This window comes from Somniosus microcephalus, chromosome 1 (assembly GCF_052327205.1).
Source record: "Somniosus microcephalus isolate GS21.2 chromosome 1, FLI_Smic_1.0, whole genome shotgun sequence".
NCBI classification, from domain to species: Eukaryota; Metazoa; Chordata; class Chondrichthyes; order Squaliformes; family Somniosidae; genus Somniosus; species Somniosus microcephalus.
Window position 1 is genome coordinate 143,857,770 of NC_140987.1, and position 15,339 is coordinate 143,873,108.

General features: G+C 48.7%; 1 protein-coding gene across 2 annotated transcripts in view; it reads left to right on the forward strand.

The window, feature by feature from the left end:
* LOC147124392 (E3 ubiquitin-protein ligase MARCHF3) overlaps nucleotides 1–15,339 on the forward strand; it is a 140,059-nt gene that overhangs the window by 87,839 nt on the left and 36,881 nt on the right. For both annotated transcript variants that reach the window (XM_085986388.1, XM_085986379.1), the window contains exon 2: nucleotides 13,486–13,725. In XM_085986388.1, the coding sequence (XP_085842514.1) occupies nucleotides 13,538–13,725 (188 nt within the window). In that variant the 5' untranslated portion in view covers nucleotides 13,486–13,537. The remainder of the gene's footprint in view (nucleotides 1–13,485; nucleotides 13,726–15,339) is intronic.

Consider the following 15,339-nt stretch of genomic DNA (forward strand, 5'->3'; position numbering starts at 1 on the left):
CTCGTATTGCAGCTGAGATATGCAGTTGCATTATAAATATGGCCATAGTATATGTGCAACTACTCAACTATGCTAAGAAATTTTGGTAGAGATCAGATAATCTTGTTCATTCTGCCAACTAAATCCTTGACAGAATAGTTATTAAACCTCTTTTTTTTCCTCCTCCCCATCTCCCTGTACACATCCACGTGCATATATACTCTCTGAACTATCTAGTACAGCTAATAATGTACATTTTTAATAGCCATTGCCATGGCTACAGTCACAGACAGCAAGCAGCTGAATACCAGATATGAGGGAGGGAGGGTAATTTTGTTTCTTGATATGCAAATGGTGGATTTTTTTTTTGAGCTAATTGAATTGGGCTCAATTCAGTTATTTGGAGAACTCCCCGATAAAGGTTGGTTTGACTTCAGATTTGATTTGTCACTTCTACCACAACAGGCATTGTTTTATACTATTGAACCGGTTGAATAAATACAACTGTGAAAGGTGACGCTCTCAATGATCTACTCCGGGAGTTCTGCACAGTTGAGATGAGACATTAAACCAAGTCTTCTGCCTGGTTGGGTGGCCATTGACGATCACATGGCACTGTTCAAAGAGAAGGAATTTGCATTTATGTAATGTCTTTCATGACCTCGATGTCCTAAAACGCTTTACAGCCAATGAAGTACTTTTGAAGTGTAGACACTGTTGTAATATAGGGAAATGTGGCAGCCATATTTGGACAGCAAGGTCCCACAAACAATGAGATAAGAGATCACACAATCTTTTTAGTGATGTTGGTTGAGGGATAAACACTAGCCAGATCACTAGGAGACCTCCCTCCTCTTCTTCGAACAGTGCAATGGGATCTTTACGTGCATGTGAGAAAATAGAGGAGGGCCTCGGTTTAACATCTCATCCAAAAGACGGCAACTCGAACAATGCAGCATTCCCTCAATACTGCATTGACGTGTTGGCCGAGATTATTTGCTCAAGCCTCTGGAGTGGGACTTGCGCCCACTGAACCAAAGCTGACATTCTGGAAGAAGAGCAGTGTGTTCTCGCAGTGTCCTGGCCAACATTCCTCCTACAATCAAAAACTGATTTAATTGGCCATTCATTTCATAGCTGTTTGTGGGATCTTTCCCAAAATGGCTGCCACATTTGTCTACATGTGTCAAAATAATTCATTATATGTAAAGAGTTTGGTGGCATTTGAGACTTGATAAAACTTGATAAATAAAAGTATTTTGTTCTAAGCAACTTTTATCTGCATAATTCAACACCTTGAGTTCTGCATTATTATGCAGTGTTGTAAGGAATTCCAAGTCCTGCTGCTTTTCTTAGCCCATCAGTCAAATCAAATGGCTGGAATTGCTGACAATGACATAATCATTGAGAGATGAGTGCATACACTTGGTGCTTTGAACCAACTGGAAAGGCCTCTCTATAAAAGTGTAAAAGCAGATGGCTTTGATGCTGGAAAACATCAAATTCAGAAGTCCGGTGAATATCTAAATGAAACAATTTTCAAACCAACTTATTCATGAACACAACTAGGAATACTGTGATCAATAAGGAAAGCACTAACTTAAAATGAATTTTTTCAATGAAATAGTAACTTGACAGTTGCATCTTAGTACTTCAGTATTGCATGTGAATTGTGTTTAATGTGAGTATAAAATCTGAGTTTGGCTTGACAGCTCAAACTATAGTGCTGAAGCCATTGAACTGGGAGCTAATTTCATTTGTCAGATTGATTACATTACTGGTGTGTTGTATTTCCATAGCAGCTAGAAGTTAGGGGATTGACTTTAAACAAATGGTTTTACAAACACAGTGTGACCTCTAAACCTGATTTCCCCAGCATCAAACACCTCGCTGCTTTTGAGCACCATGGTACTCTGAATATTGCTGTGAATGAGAGTGGCAATATGCCACATCAACTAACTTATTACCCGTGTATTCGAGGTTCAACCATTCTATCATTATCATCTGAGGACATTATACAGAATGTCAAACTGCTGCTTTCAGAGTACAAAGAAGCTTTTGATGTGGAAAAATCAAGCTAAGACGGTGCTTATTGCAAACACCTGAAATTCTTAGTTAGGTTACCGTGACACAACTTGCTTTTATTGATAAATCAGTGATTAGGTGACAAACTACTTTTAAAGGTAGATGAGAGTGAGATCTTTCTCAGTCACAAAACACTAATGTTCCTCGAATAGTACTTCAAGGTTTCAGATAATATGGTGAATATTCTTTGTTGGCTGCTGTTATTGGTGATGTGACATTGAATTGCTATCCACATACCTTAGTGCATTGCGCTAAATACGTGAAATTTTCAATGATACACTGGTCCCATTTTTCCTGATGGACTTTTATGCGGCTCTTTCCATGTTGTGCCCCTTTAATGCGATGTTTGCATAAGTAACTGATGCAAATGAATAATAAAGTATGTTGTTGTTGAGATACCGCGGCAAACGTGGGAGTCGAGACCAGAGTTGATGGAACACAACTGCTTTAATTTACATCATGGCAAAAAAAGAGCTTGAAAAGCCCGCGCAACCAGTTAAATACTCCCCAGACAGGAAGTGCTCCCGGCAGCCTGTCCCTGCGGGAAACAAGTTGCCGGAGGAAAGGGCCCCCGGCTGGGGGCGGCTGCTGCCGGCAGTGCGCCTGCGTAAACTGTCCGTGCCGCCGTGAGCGGATTATGTCCAATGGTGGCGTGTTGCCACAGAGCTCCCCCCAGAATCCACTTAGGAGGAGTGGACGAGTCATGACGGTGGTCTAATGGTTCTGCCGGAGCGGCTGAGTAGCCGCCGGTCTAGTTGGTGGGGCCGGGCGGTTCGCCGCCGGCTGTGCTGGCTTGCTGGCGGGACGGCCTCCAGTTGGAGGTCGGGCCACGGGGACCTGTTACCCTGGTTCTGTGTGTGCTGGTTTGAGTCGGTCGATGGAGACTGTTTCGACCCTGTTGCCGAGTCGCAGCTTGAAGACCTTGTCGCCGGTTTGTAGTACCTCGTACGGGGGTCGCAGGGGTCCGCGGTGCGCGTCGTGTCGCACGAAGACGAAGCGTGCCTGCTGTAAGTTTGGCGGGACGTGAGGTGCGAGTTCGCCGTGTCGGTTGACCGGAAGTGGGGCGAACTGTTGAGCGGAAGAGAGAGAGTTGAGCCGCTGCTGTTCGGCCGACCAAGGCGTGGTAGCCTCCGGGAGGAATTCGCCTGGTACGCGCAGCGGTTGTCCGTAGACTAACTCCGCTGCTGAGGACTGGAGGTCTTCCTTGACCGCGGTGCGTAGGCCTAGTAGCACCCACGGTAGGCGGTCAGTCCAGGTACTGTCCTGCAGGCTGGCGCGGAGTGAGGCCTTGAGTGACCTGTGGAAGCGTTCACACAGCCCGTTGGCCTGCGGGTGGTACGCCGTGGTTCGGTGGAGCGTCACCGAGGTTGCGTGCTGTGGCCGTCCAGAGTTCGGAGGTGAACTGGGCGCCTCTGTCGGAGGCGCCTCTGTCGGAGGTTATGTCGGCCGGTACACCGAACCTCGCGACCCAGGTGTTAATGAACGCCCTGGCGATGTCGGCTTTGGTGGTGGAGGTCAGCGGCACTGCCTCAGGCCAGCGTGTGTAGCGGTCGACCATCGTGAGGAGATAAGTTTGGCCTTGCGATGGCGGCAGAGGACCGACGACGTGTACGTGGTCGAAGCGGCGGCTGGGTACCTCGAAGTCTCCCGGGGGTGCTTTTGTGTGCAGCTGTACCTTAGCCCGTTGGCAGGCGAGGCAGGAGGTGGCCCAAGTCCGAACATCTTTGCTGAGGCCGCGCCAGACGAAGCGCTGGGAGAGGTGTTTGACGGATGCGCGGGAACCCGGACGGGAGAGCCCGTGGAGCGTGTCGAAGATGCGGCGGCGCCAGGTTGCAGGGACGACCGGCCTGGGTTGGCCGAGTGAGACGTCGCAAGTGACTGCCGTGGCTTCGGGCCCGTGCACGACCTTGGCTAGGCGTAGCCCTGGCAGGCTGGTAGCCGCCGAGAGGAGGTCTGGGTCCGTGAGCTGGGCCGCTGCTAGTTGCGTGTAGTCGACCGCTAGGTGATTCGCGCAGATGGCGGGACGGGAAAGGCAGTCGGTGACCACGTTGTCTCTACCGGAGACGTGCTGGATGTCCGTGGTAAACTCGGACACGGCCGCGAGCTGGCGTTGCTGCCTAGCGGACCAGGGTTCGGTGTTCTTGGCCATCGCGTATGTGAGCGGCTTGTGGTCCACGTACGCGGTAAAGGGGTGGCCCTCCAGGAGGAACCTGAAATGGCGGACCGACAGGTGGAGCGCGAGGAGCTCGCGGTCGAAAGTAGAGTATTTGACCTCCGGGGGGCGCAATGGGCAGCTGTAGAAGGCAAGTGGCTGCCACGCGCCATTGACCCACTGCTCGAACACGGCTCCGACCGCATGGTCGGTGGTGAGCGCGACCCGGGCATCAGCCCTCGGGTGCGCGAGCAGGGTGGCGTCGGTGAGTGCGTTTTTGGTGGCATCGAAGGCGGCTGACGTGTCAGCGGTCCAGGCTACGGCCATCTTGCCGGATTTACCTCGGAGGGAGTCATATAGGGGCTTCATGAGGGCTGCAGCTCTGGGGATGAACCTGTTGTAGAAGTTCACCATCCCGAGGAACTCCTGGAGGCCCTTGATGGTTTTGGGGCGGGGGAATTGCTGGACGGCCTGCACCTTGTTGGGCAGGGGGACGACCCCAGCAGGGGTGATGTGGTGGCCGAGGAAATCGATCTCGGCTAAGCCGAACTGGCACTTCGCCAGGCTGAGGATGAGCCCATGTTGGGCTAGGCGCCCGAACAGGATGCGAAGGTGTTCGAGGTGTTCCTGTTTGGCCACGAGAATGTCGTCTAGATAGACGAATAGGAAGTTCAGGTCCCGGAGGACTGAGTCCATAAGGCGCTGGAAAGCCTGGGCTGCATTCTTGAGGCCGAAGGGCATCCTCAGGAACTCGAACAGGCCGAATGGGGTGATGACGGCCGTTTTGGGGATGTCCGCGGGGTGTACGGGGACTTGGTGGTAACCGCGCACCAGGTCGACCTTGGAGAAGACGGTTCGTCCGGCCAGTCGGGCCGAGAAGTCCTGGATGTGCGGCACCGGGTATCGGTCGGGGGTGGTGGCGTCGGTAGTCCCCGCAGGGGCGCCAGCCTCCGCTGGGCTTGGGGGCGATGTGGAGGGGCGAGGCCCAAGGGCTGCTGGAGCGGCGGATGATGCCGAGTTGCTCCATGGTGGTGAACTCGGCCCGCGCGATTTCCAGCTTGGCCGGGTTGAGTCTGCGGGCGTGGGCAGAGACCGGGGGGCCGGTGGTGGGGATATAGTGCTCCACACCGTGTTTGGCGGCTTTGGCCGAAAAGGTCGGGTTAGTGAGGGCGGGAAACTCGGCTAGTAGTGCCGAGTAGTTGTCTGTGGCTCTGGCGAGGTAGTAGGTCGTCAGGCCGGCCGAACGGGCCGGGGTGAATGCGCCAGGGATGGGGGCCATCGTGTTGATGTCGACGAGGCGGTGCCTCGGAATGTCGACAAGGAGGCCATGGGTGCGTAGGAAGTCGGCGCCGATGAGTGGGCAGAGGACCTTGGCTGTGAGGAACTCCCAGCGGTAGCGGCGGCCTGCGAGGTCGAGCGTGACCATGCGGGTGCCGTATGTGCGGATGTCAGAGCCATTGGCTGCGGCCAGCGTGATACCCCGTGCGCCGCGTTGGATTTCGAGGGCGGAGGCGGGGGTGATGCTGTGCTGGGCTCCTGTGTCGCACAGGAATCGGCGGTTGGTGCTGTCGTCGGTGACGTACAGTAGGGGCCCCTTTTGCCCCGCAGCCATCGTGGGGGCCGGTGTGGGGGGGGGGGGTTTGAAAGTGCACGGTGGCGTGCAGCGTTGGGCCCTAGTGCCAAAACGGGTGTGGTAGTAGCAGTGACCCGGAGTGGAAGGGCGGTCGGGCCTAGTGGGCCGGGGGGACCGCGTGGTCGTTGCCGTGAGGTCGGGTGCGACGTCGCGGGCAGTCTGCGCGGAGAGCAGCCGGTCGGCCTTTTCGGCTATCTCGTTCAGGTCCGTGGAGCCAGACTCCACAATGAGCGGGCGGCTGCTGGCGGGGAGCTGCTGAATGGAAAGCGTGCGAAAGAGGGCGCCGGGGTTTTTGTCGTCCGAGAGGGACAGCATGTGGGAAAGCAGGTCTGATGGTGAAGTGTCACCAAGGCCTGGGAGGCCGAGGAGTTGGCAGTTGCGCTGGTAAGAGGACGCCTGAAATTTTTTAAGAAGCGCGGCCTTCAGTTGTTCGTACTTGCCTTCCTCTGGTGGATCCTGCAGCGCTGCCCAAACCTTGGGGACTGTGGCGCAGGTGAGAGAGGCGACGAGGTAGTCTTACTTCGTGGCGTCGAATGTAATGCTTCTCAGCCGGAATCTGGACTCTGCTTGAACGAACCAGGCCTCGGCCAGGTTCTCCCAAAAGTCCGGTAGTTTAACCGTGACTGTGTTTTTATCCGCCATGCTAGCTTAGGATTCGTCCTGAGCGTCGGGGTCACCAGTGTTCAGATACCGCGGCAAACGTGGGAGTCGAGACCAGAGTTGATGGAACACAACTGCTTTAATTTACATCATGGCAAAAAGAGAGCTTGAAAAGCCCGCGCAACCACTTAAATACTCCCCAGATAGGAAGTGCTCCCGGCAGCCTGTCCCTGCGGGAAACAAGTTGCCGGAGGAAAGGGGCCCCGGCTGGGGGCGGCTGCTGCCGGCAGTGCGCCTGCGTAAACTGTCCGTGCCGCCGTGAGCGGATTATGTCCAATTGTGGCGTGTCGCCACATTGTAAAGATATGTTGCAGGTCTCCATTTTTATACAATGGTAAAATTGGCCACTAAATTTATTTTAGAAATGTGCATACACAAAAAGCAGGAGTTTTTTTTATTATCGTGATCTTCCTCATCCTCCCCCTTTTCTCATTCCCCATCCCGGCGGTTGTGCCTATCCCTCTCCTATAATCCCAAACTTGAACCTTCCATGTGTGTAAAATTTGTCCTGCCTTCTCAGTGATTTTAATTTTATGTTCTCAATTGAAAACACCCCTAGCCTATATATGAATGACCTGTATATATTAAATCCGTGTGTTAATGGAGACACTGAATGCAGGAGTTGGTTTAACAAGTCTTTACTGAATGGAGACAATCTGGAAACTGAAACAACAGAAGCCTGCCAGGGCCTTTATACAGGGATGGTCACTGCCGGTACTGCAGTCTGAGACCAGTTATTCCCTTAAAGGGACATACACAACAATTCCTCCCCTTTTAGATAAACAGTACATAACATTCATTTAACAACTAAATAACAACTAATTACAATTACGGTTGCTAGATACATTAGTTGAAGTTAAGCAATTATAAGTTCAGTCTTTGAGGAGGCTTCCTGATTCTGTCTGGATAACGCCTCTTTGGAATATCAGGTTCTTCTGGCAAGGTTGAGTCGGGATCAATGTCGTCGTTTGGTTCGTCTGCTTCCAATATCACCGATTCTGCGGTAGATGCAATTGGTACTTAGGTTTCATCGCCAGGTGTATCAGATCGTGGTGTGGAGTTGAGGTTTTACAGTGACTCTAGAATCTGGTCAGCATGGCGTCTTACAATGCTTTCTCCAACGTCCACGGTATACATGAGAGGTCCTTGCCGTGTACAGATCGTTCCTGGCTGCCATTTCTCTGCGGTAGTCCCGGGCCAAAACTGGTTGACCTATCTTAAAACTCCTGGTTGGCCTTTCATTCATATTCTGAAACTGCCTGTTCTCCACGTCTCTTCTGACGTTCGGCTTAACCAAATCCAAGCGGCATCGTAGTCTTCGATTGAAGAACATCATGGCTGGAGTTTGGTTGGTAACCGCATGTGTCGCATTCCGGTATGCAAACAAGAAGTTATCCACCTTGTGTTGTAGGGGTATATCTTCATTACACATTGCCTTGATAGCCTTCTTGAATGTTTGAACAAACCTCTCGGCCAATCCATTAGTGGCTGGATGATATGGGGCGGATGTGTAATGCTTAACACCATTGTTCTTTAAGAACCTCCGGAACTCTTCAGACACAAACTGTGGTCCATTGTCAGAGCAAATCTGTTCAGGCAGCCCATTCCTGGCGAATATGGTTCATAAGACTGTGATAGTTTTTTCTGTGGTGGTTGAGGACATTTTTATTACCTCTGGCCACTTTGAATGTGCATCCACCGCAATTAAAAACATCGAGTCCATAAAGGGACCAGTAAAATCAATGTGCACCCTTTGCCATGGAGATGAGAGCCACTCCCATGGATGTAGAGGGGCTTGTGGTGGGGCGTTTTGGACCTTCTGGCATCCTGTACAGCTCTTGGTCATCTCTTCGATTTCTCTATCGATTCCCGGCCACCACACAAACGCTCTGGCTGAGTTCTTCATTTTTACCCCTCCCAGATGACCCTCATGAAGCTCATTGAGCACTCTATCCGTCAACTTAGGTGGAATTACTACTCTGGATCCACACATCAAGGTTCCTCTGCACACTGACAGCTGTTCTCTTCTCGGCGAGAATGCTGGCAGCAGTGGTTCGCCATGTGCTGGCCATCCCTTCACCGTTAAATCATAGACCCAGGAGAGTGTCGGGTCATTTTGTGTTTCCTTTTCTATGTTTGCATTCGTCACAGGGAGACATTCGACAATAGTCGAGTGGAATAACTCCACTGGATCCACTGCCAGTTCTTCTTCCACCGTCGGCAACGGTAGGCGCGACAATCCATCAGCATTCCCATGCTGTTTAGTTCCTTTGTACTCGATGTCATATTGGTGTGCTCCTAGGAAAAGGGACCACCTCTGTAGCCGTTGTGCCGTCATTATCGGTACGCCCTTCTGAAGGTTGAAAATGGAGACGAGAGGTTGATGATCGGTTAGTAGAGTAAATTTCTGACCGTGCAGGTAGTGATTGAACTTCTTCACCCCCCACACCAGGCTGAGGGCCTCTCTGTCAATCTGGGCGTAGTTACGCTCGGCTGAAGTTAACGAGCGTGACGCAAAAGCTATCGGCCTCTCAGAACCATCAAGGAATTTATGTGACGGTACCGCCCCAATGCCGTAGGGAGACGCATCACACGCCAGTCTTATCGGTAGTGATGGGTTGTAGTGAGCCAATACTTCTCTTGAAGTGATTCGGTCCTTACTCTTCTGAAAGGCCCGCTTACATTCATTGCTCCATTTCCATGCTACTCCTGTTCGTAGTAGGGCGTTCAGTGGATGCAGAATTGTGGACAAATTCGGCAAAAGCTTATGGTAGTAATTCACCAATCCGAGGAATGACCTCAGTTGCGACACATTTTCAGGCGCTGGCGCCTTAACTACCGCTTCAATTTTGTCAGGGGACTTATGCAACCCCTCTTCATCAATCACGTGGCCACAATACGATATCTGTTTCTTAAAAAACTCGCACTTGGGGCGATTGGCTCGTAGCCCATGTTCTCTTACTCTAGTGAGCACCTGCTCTAGGTTGGCAAGGTGTTCACTGTCATCTTCACCTGTCACTAGGATGTCGTCCAAGTAACACTGAGTCCCCGGAATCCCTTGCAGGACTTGTTCCATCGCTCTTTGCCATATCGCCGGAGCTGATGCTACTCCGAATACCAGTCGATTATACCGGTAAAGACCTTTGTGAGTGTTTATCGTGAGATACTTCCTAGAGGATTCTTCAACCTCCATCTGCAAATATGCTTGCGCTAGGTCAATTTTTGTAAAACGCTTCCCTCCGGATAGTGAGGCGAAGATATCTTCTATCCTTAGAAGAGGATATTGTACTGTGTGAAGGACTGGGTTCACTGTCACCTTGAAGTCCCCACAAATGCGAACCTTCCTTAGCTCCTCAGACTTATTGTTTAACGTTTTCTTCATGACAGGAACGATGGGTGTCGCCCACTCGCTCCAGTCTACCTTAGATAACACGCCTGTATTCTCCAGATTCTCCAGCTCTGCCTCGACGGCTGGGCGAATTGCATATGGTACCGGTCTTGCTTTGAAAAACTTGGGAATTGCATTCTCCTCTATTTTTATCGAGGCGGTTACGCCTTTAAGAGTGCCCAGTTCTTGTTGAAATACCTCTTTGGCGTCAGCTAAGATTGTTGACAATCGTCCAGGAGTGATGTCGTCATCCTTTTTACCAGCCACCATCAGTGCCTGAATGGAGTGCCAGTCTAAACTTATCTTTCTGATCCATTCACGTCCCAATAACGGTGGTCCACCATCTTGCAGAATGTAGAGGTACAATTTCTGTATTTTCTTGCCGTTGTATTCGACAGGCACCCTTATTTTTCCTCTGGGGTATACTTTTTGCCCCGTATACGTCCTCAAGACAATGGATGTCTCTCTCAAGGGTATGTGTGAGAATAGCCGCTCGTAGTCTCGTCGATTCATGCCGGTTAGAGCTGACCCTGTATCCAATTCCATTTTGAGTTGAGACCCTGCCATCGTGAGGGTGACCCAAATGGTTCGGTGATCCTCTTGCAATTACGTTGTGAAGTTTGAGACAGCTTAGTCTCTTGTTCCCGGATTCACTATCGCTCATCTGGTCTTCGGAACTACTGTCCGTCATCTTTTGTACTTTCCTGTACGGTTCCTTAGTAGCCTTTTTATTGCCGTTGGTCTTCTTCTCAGACCTGCAAACTCGTGCAATGTATCCCATCTTTCTGCATTGCCTGCATATTTTGTCCTTGGACCAGCAGTCCTTCTGGTCATGGTTTGTTCTGCCGCAGCGATAACATTTTGCAAATCCCCGTGTCATTTCATGGGTGCCATATTCCTGTGGCTTTTGTTATATTTCCGCAGCTCCCCTTGCTGCTGCTTCGTATGATACTGCCATGCTGAAAGCCTTATCTAGCATCAGCTCTTTCTCTGAGAGTAACCTCTTCTGGGTTCCTTCACTCAGGAGTCCACAGACAAATTTGTCCCGTAAGGTATCTGCCAGTCCTGCTCCGAACTGGCAGTGCTTTGATAGCTTGCGTAGTTCCGTAAGGTAATCAGCATTGCTCTCATTTTTATGCTGATTTCTCCTGTGGAATTTAAATCTTTCTGCTATCAGCAGTGGTGTAGGATTTAGGTGTTCCTGTAGGATAGCAACAATTTCGTTAAAACTCTTCACCTTCGGTTTGGCTGGAGTAACCAGGTCCCGCAATAGGCCGTATGTTCTTGCGCCCATTAAATTTAGCAATACCGATGCCTTTTTCCCCTTGGCTATTTTGTTTGCCTCGCAATATACCTCGACTCTTTCGACATATGTGGTCCAGTCTTCTATTCCATTATCGAAGGCAGTGATATCGCCAGTCTTTGGCATCTTGAAAATCTAAGATGGCGTCTCCCGCGCTTTTCCTTCGTCCCCGATGGATCAAAATGACGCCTCCCGCGCTTTTCCTTCTTCCCCGCCGAGTTAAGATGGCGCCTCCCGCCGCTGCCGCTGTTGTCAACGCCGCTCTCTGCGGTATTTTTATTTTTAACCGTTCCCGTTGTGGAGCGGACCCTCTGGGACACTTCCCTCCCTCTTCTTAGGTCCGAACGCTGCCCGGCTGCGAAGCACCGGCCGCGCCCTGTGTGCTCCACCCTCTCTCTCTTTGCTTCCCGACTCGCTGCCCGGCCCCGTTGCAGAGCCACCCGATCGAGCTCTAGCCCGCCGCAGCCCAGGAAGGATCAGTGCACTACCTGCCACCAGCCCGATTAGCTGGGAAACCACAGACTGGGGAACCAAGCCTGGCTCTTGACAGTCTCCCCTGCAAGTTTTCAATCCGATGATTTAGAGGGCGGTTGCCCACGGTCGACGCCCGTTTCTCGAGTTTCTTTGGATTTTTCTTTTTTCTTTTCTGGCTTCGACCTTTAATAACGTCGTCTGAGGTGCTGCAGAGTTGCAGGTAAGTTCGTTTCTTACTCGTCGCCAGTATTAAATCCGTGTGTTAATGGAGACACGGAATGCAGGAGTTGGTTTAACATGTCTTTACTGAATGGAGACAATCTGAAAACTGAAACTACAGAAGCCTGCCAGGGCCTTTTATACAGGGATGGTCACTGCCGGTACTGCAGTCTGAGACCAGTTATTCCCTTAAAGGGACATACACAACAGTATACATCATTGAATGAATAGAAAAGTGCTTTTCTCTTTTTGAGTTTTTCAGCCATCAGTTGCTTTTGTAAAGTTTATTGGGCTTTCAGATATTTTAACATTATATGTACCTGACTGCCGGGGACTATTCCGGCAGGGCCCCCAGTTGTGGCCTCCTGCTTCGCAAATTCCTGCCTGTGCCCATGGACAGTTAGTGGATGTGGCCAGGTTAGGGTATGAGTGTGAGGAAATGTATGGAAATGAGGCCCAACCATTAAAATCCGCGTCTTCGACATCTCGGTTGTTTCTGGGTGTGCCATTCGCTTTGGGGCTTGTGCGCACCGCTCCCGATTTCCCGTTAAGATCAAGGCCTTTGGTCTCCTTCTGGGCTGTTAAATTCATTCAGCCCATCATGCCAGTGATGGCTCTTTAAAAGAGCTAGTCATTTAGTCTCATTTCCATGCCCTTTCCCTCATATCCTTTTAAATATTTATTTTCCAAATATTTATCCACTTCCCTTTTAAAAGCTAATTATGGATTCTGCTTCTATCACAGTTTCTTACATGTCATGTTTTAACAACCCTCTGCCTATAGATACTTCCTCTACCTTTGTTGTTTTTGGTGATCTTAAATTTATGCCATTCGTTATTGATTCACTGATCACTGGAAATAGCTTTTCTCTCTTTACTTTATCAAAACCCTTCATAATTGTGACCCCCTCTATCAGATTTCCTCTTACATTTCTCTGCTCTAATAAGAAAAGCCTCAGTTTCTCTGATCTCTCTTTATACCTCCACTCCCTGGTATCATCTTGGTGAATCTCTTCTGTATCCTCTCTGTGCCTTGACATCCTTCCTAAAGTAAAACCTTCATAACTGGGTGAAATATTCTACTGCAGCTTAATTATTGATTTGTAATGGTTTAGTATTACCTCTTGGATTTTGGTACATCTCAAGCCAGCTATAAGTAGTTGTAAGTTCAAAGCGCAAAAGTACCGCTAAGTGGCACTAATGTGGCAAAATCAGAAGATGGCTGATCTGGGAAATGGAAGCTATTACTCTAGTACAGTTTGGGGTGGGGGGTGACATTCTTGAGAGGTTGGCACTAAAGCACTTTATTGAAGCTTTATTCGGCATTTAATTCATTCTACACAAGGCTTGGCAGTGCTTGTTGCTGACACTGGATGTGAAGAATGGGAAACGCTCATTCTGATCAGCCCAAAATTGATCTCTTTCTGCCACCCCCCCTCCTCCAAAAAAAAAAGAGCAAAGTTAGATTTGATTTAGTAACTGTTTAGTCAACCCATGCACATGATACAGGAAACCAAGTTTGGGATTATTTCCTTACAACAGGATGTCCCAGGCATTAATCATTTGAATGTATTTTTTCCCACTTTCTTTTAGACGGAAGTATGAAATTGGTTCCCACTAACTGAGGGAGTAATTGACTGTTGCCATGACAACCAACCATTGCAGTCACCTGCCTGAGGTCCTTCCAGAATGCACTAGCTTGGTTCCTTTAATAAAAACAGTGGAAGATTCTGCTGATGTCGTGAATGGGCAGCCACAATATGTGATGCAAGTTTCAGCTAAAGATGGGCAGCTGCTGTCAACAGCAGTAGTTAGGACGCTGAGCACACACAGGTAAAATCATTTTTCTATTGGACAATTTTCAGCAATGCAAAGGAAGAGAAAATATATTTTGAAACTTGATGTAAATAAGAGTCTGTTCAAATCCAATTTTAATTATTGATGTAATCTGATTTATGTAAAGTCTGTGGGTTGTATAGCGAAGTAATACACAGACTACAAGAGTAACTTAAACAGGACTTTACTATTCGAAGGTCAGGGCGAATCTGCCCAATAAATTCTGCCACAGCACTTATATACCGGTGTGGTCACCACCGGTATTACAGTATACATCAGCCAACATAAAGTAGTGCAACACCTAAAATAGTTCTCTTAAAGGTGGACGGTTACATACAATAGTTCTCTTAAAGGTAGAACGGTTACATACACTACAATTTATACTGTCTGAACTTTGATTTCTAGCATAAATTATGCTATTTAGTCAGGTTACTGAACTCATACTTTGGAAACAAACATTGAATTTTTCCAGGCAAACAGCAGGCGTCGTTTCTACTGCCCAACAAGACACTGTTTACCTTAAACATTGACCAGATTCTTGAGGATACAATCTTCATTTTGCTATTTAATTCAAACCCATCCAACCCTGAAGCGCTGCTACTCCAGGCCAATTTCAATGGCAAGCCCAACCAAATTGTGTGCCAAGAGAATGTAGATTCTGTGATGGGTCTGTCCAATTTTTGCAGCACATTTCCTTAGTGTTTTAAGCATACTTGTAATTTAAGGTAATAATTTTAGGGTGCATTTACATTGTTGCAACCAGTGTGAGACAAATAGCTACAGTTCGGGTTCCAGCCGGGGGCAATAGATCCTCTGACCACTTTGTAAAACAGGTTTAATGCTGCATTAGATTGATACACCATGACATGTCAAACTAAATGGGATGAGACTGTCCTTTGCAGGGAGTTTTGCTCCAAATTAAAATCATGAAGGGTTTAGATAGAGTAAATACTGTCTCCAATGGCTGAAAGGTCGATAACCAAAGGGCACAGATTTAAGGTGATTAGTTTTTGCCCAAGACAACATGAAGAAAAACTTTTTACGCAACGAGTGGTTAGGATTTGGAATGCACTGCCTGATAGGGTGGTGGATACAGATTAAGTAGTAGCTTTCAAAACGGGAAGTGGATACATTTTTGAAGAAGAAATTATTGCAGGGATATGGGGAAAGAGCAGGGGAGTGGGACTAACTGGATTGCTCTTTAAAAGAGGTGGCGCAGACTCGGTGGGCCGAATGGCCTCCTTCTGTGCTGTACTAATCTATGATTCTATGATTTAATTCACAGTCTAGTTGGATCCTGACTGGACTTCTGTTGACATTTCAGGTTCAGTGTGGAGTGGAAATTGCTTTGCAGCAATGCTAAATGAGCAGTATAAATGCACGTTTAAACGGCAGCAAATTAGTAAATGCTAACTTCAACCCTCTTGTGTCATTATAAGAAAGAGATAATAAGGCTATTTAAGCACAAGACGGGCTGATCAGTCCAACTGATTAATGGCACTCCTGATTTTTCCATAAATTATGAGGGCTGCCCTCCATATCAGGAGTGGATCCTTGCAAAATCAGCCCTAAATTTCCTTAAAAGGGAAAAAAATATTTAAAACTTAAATT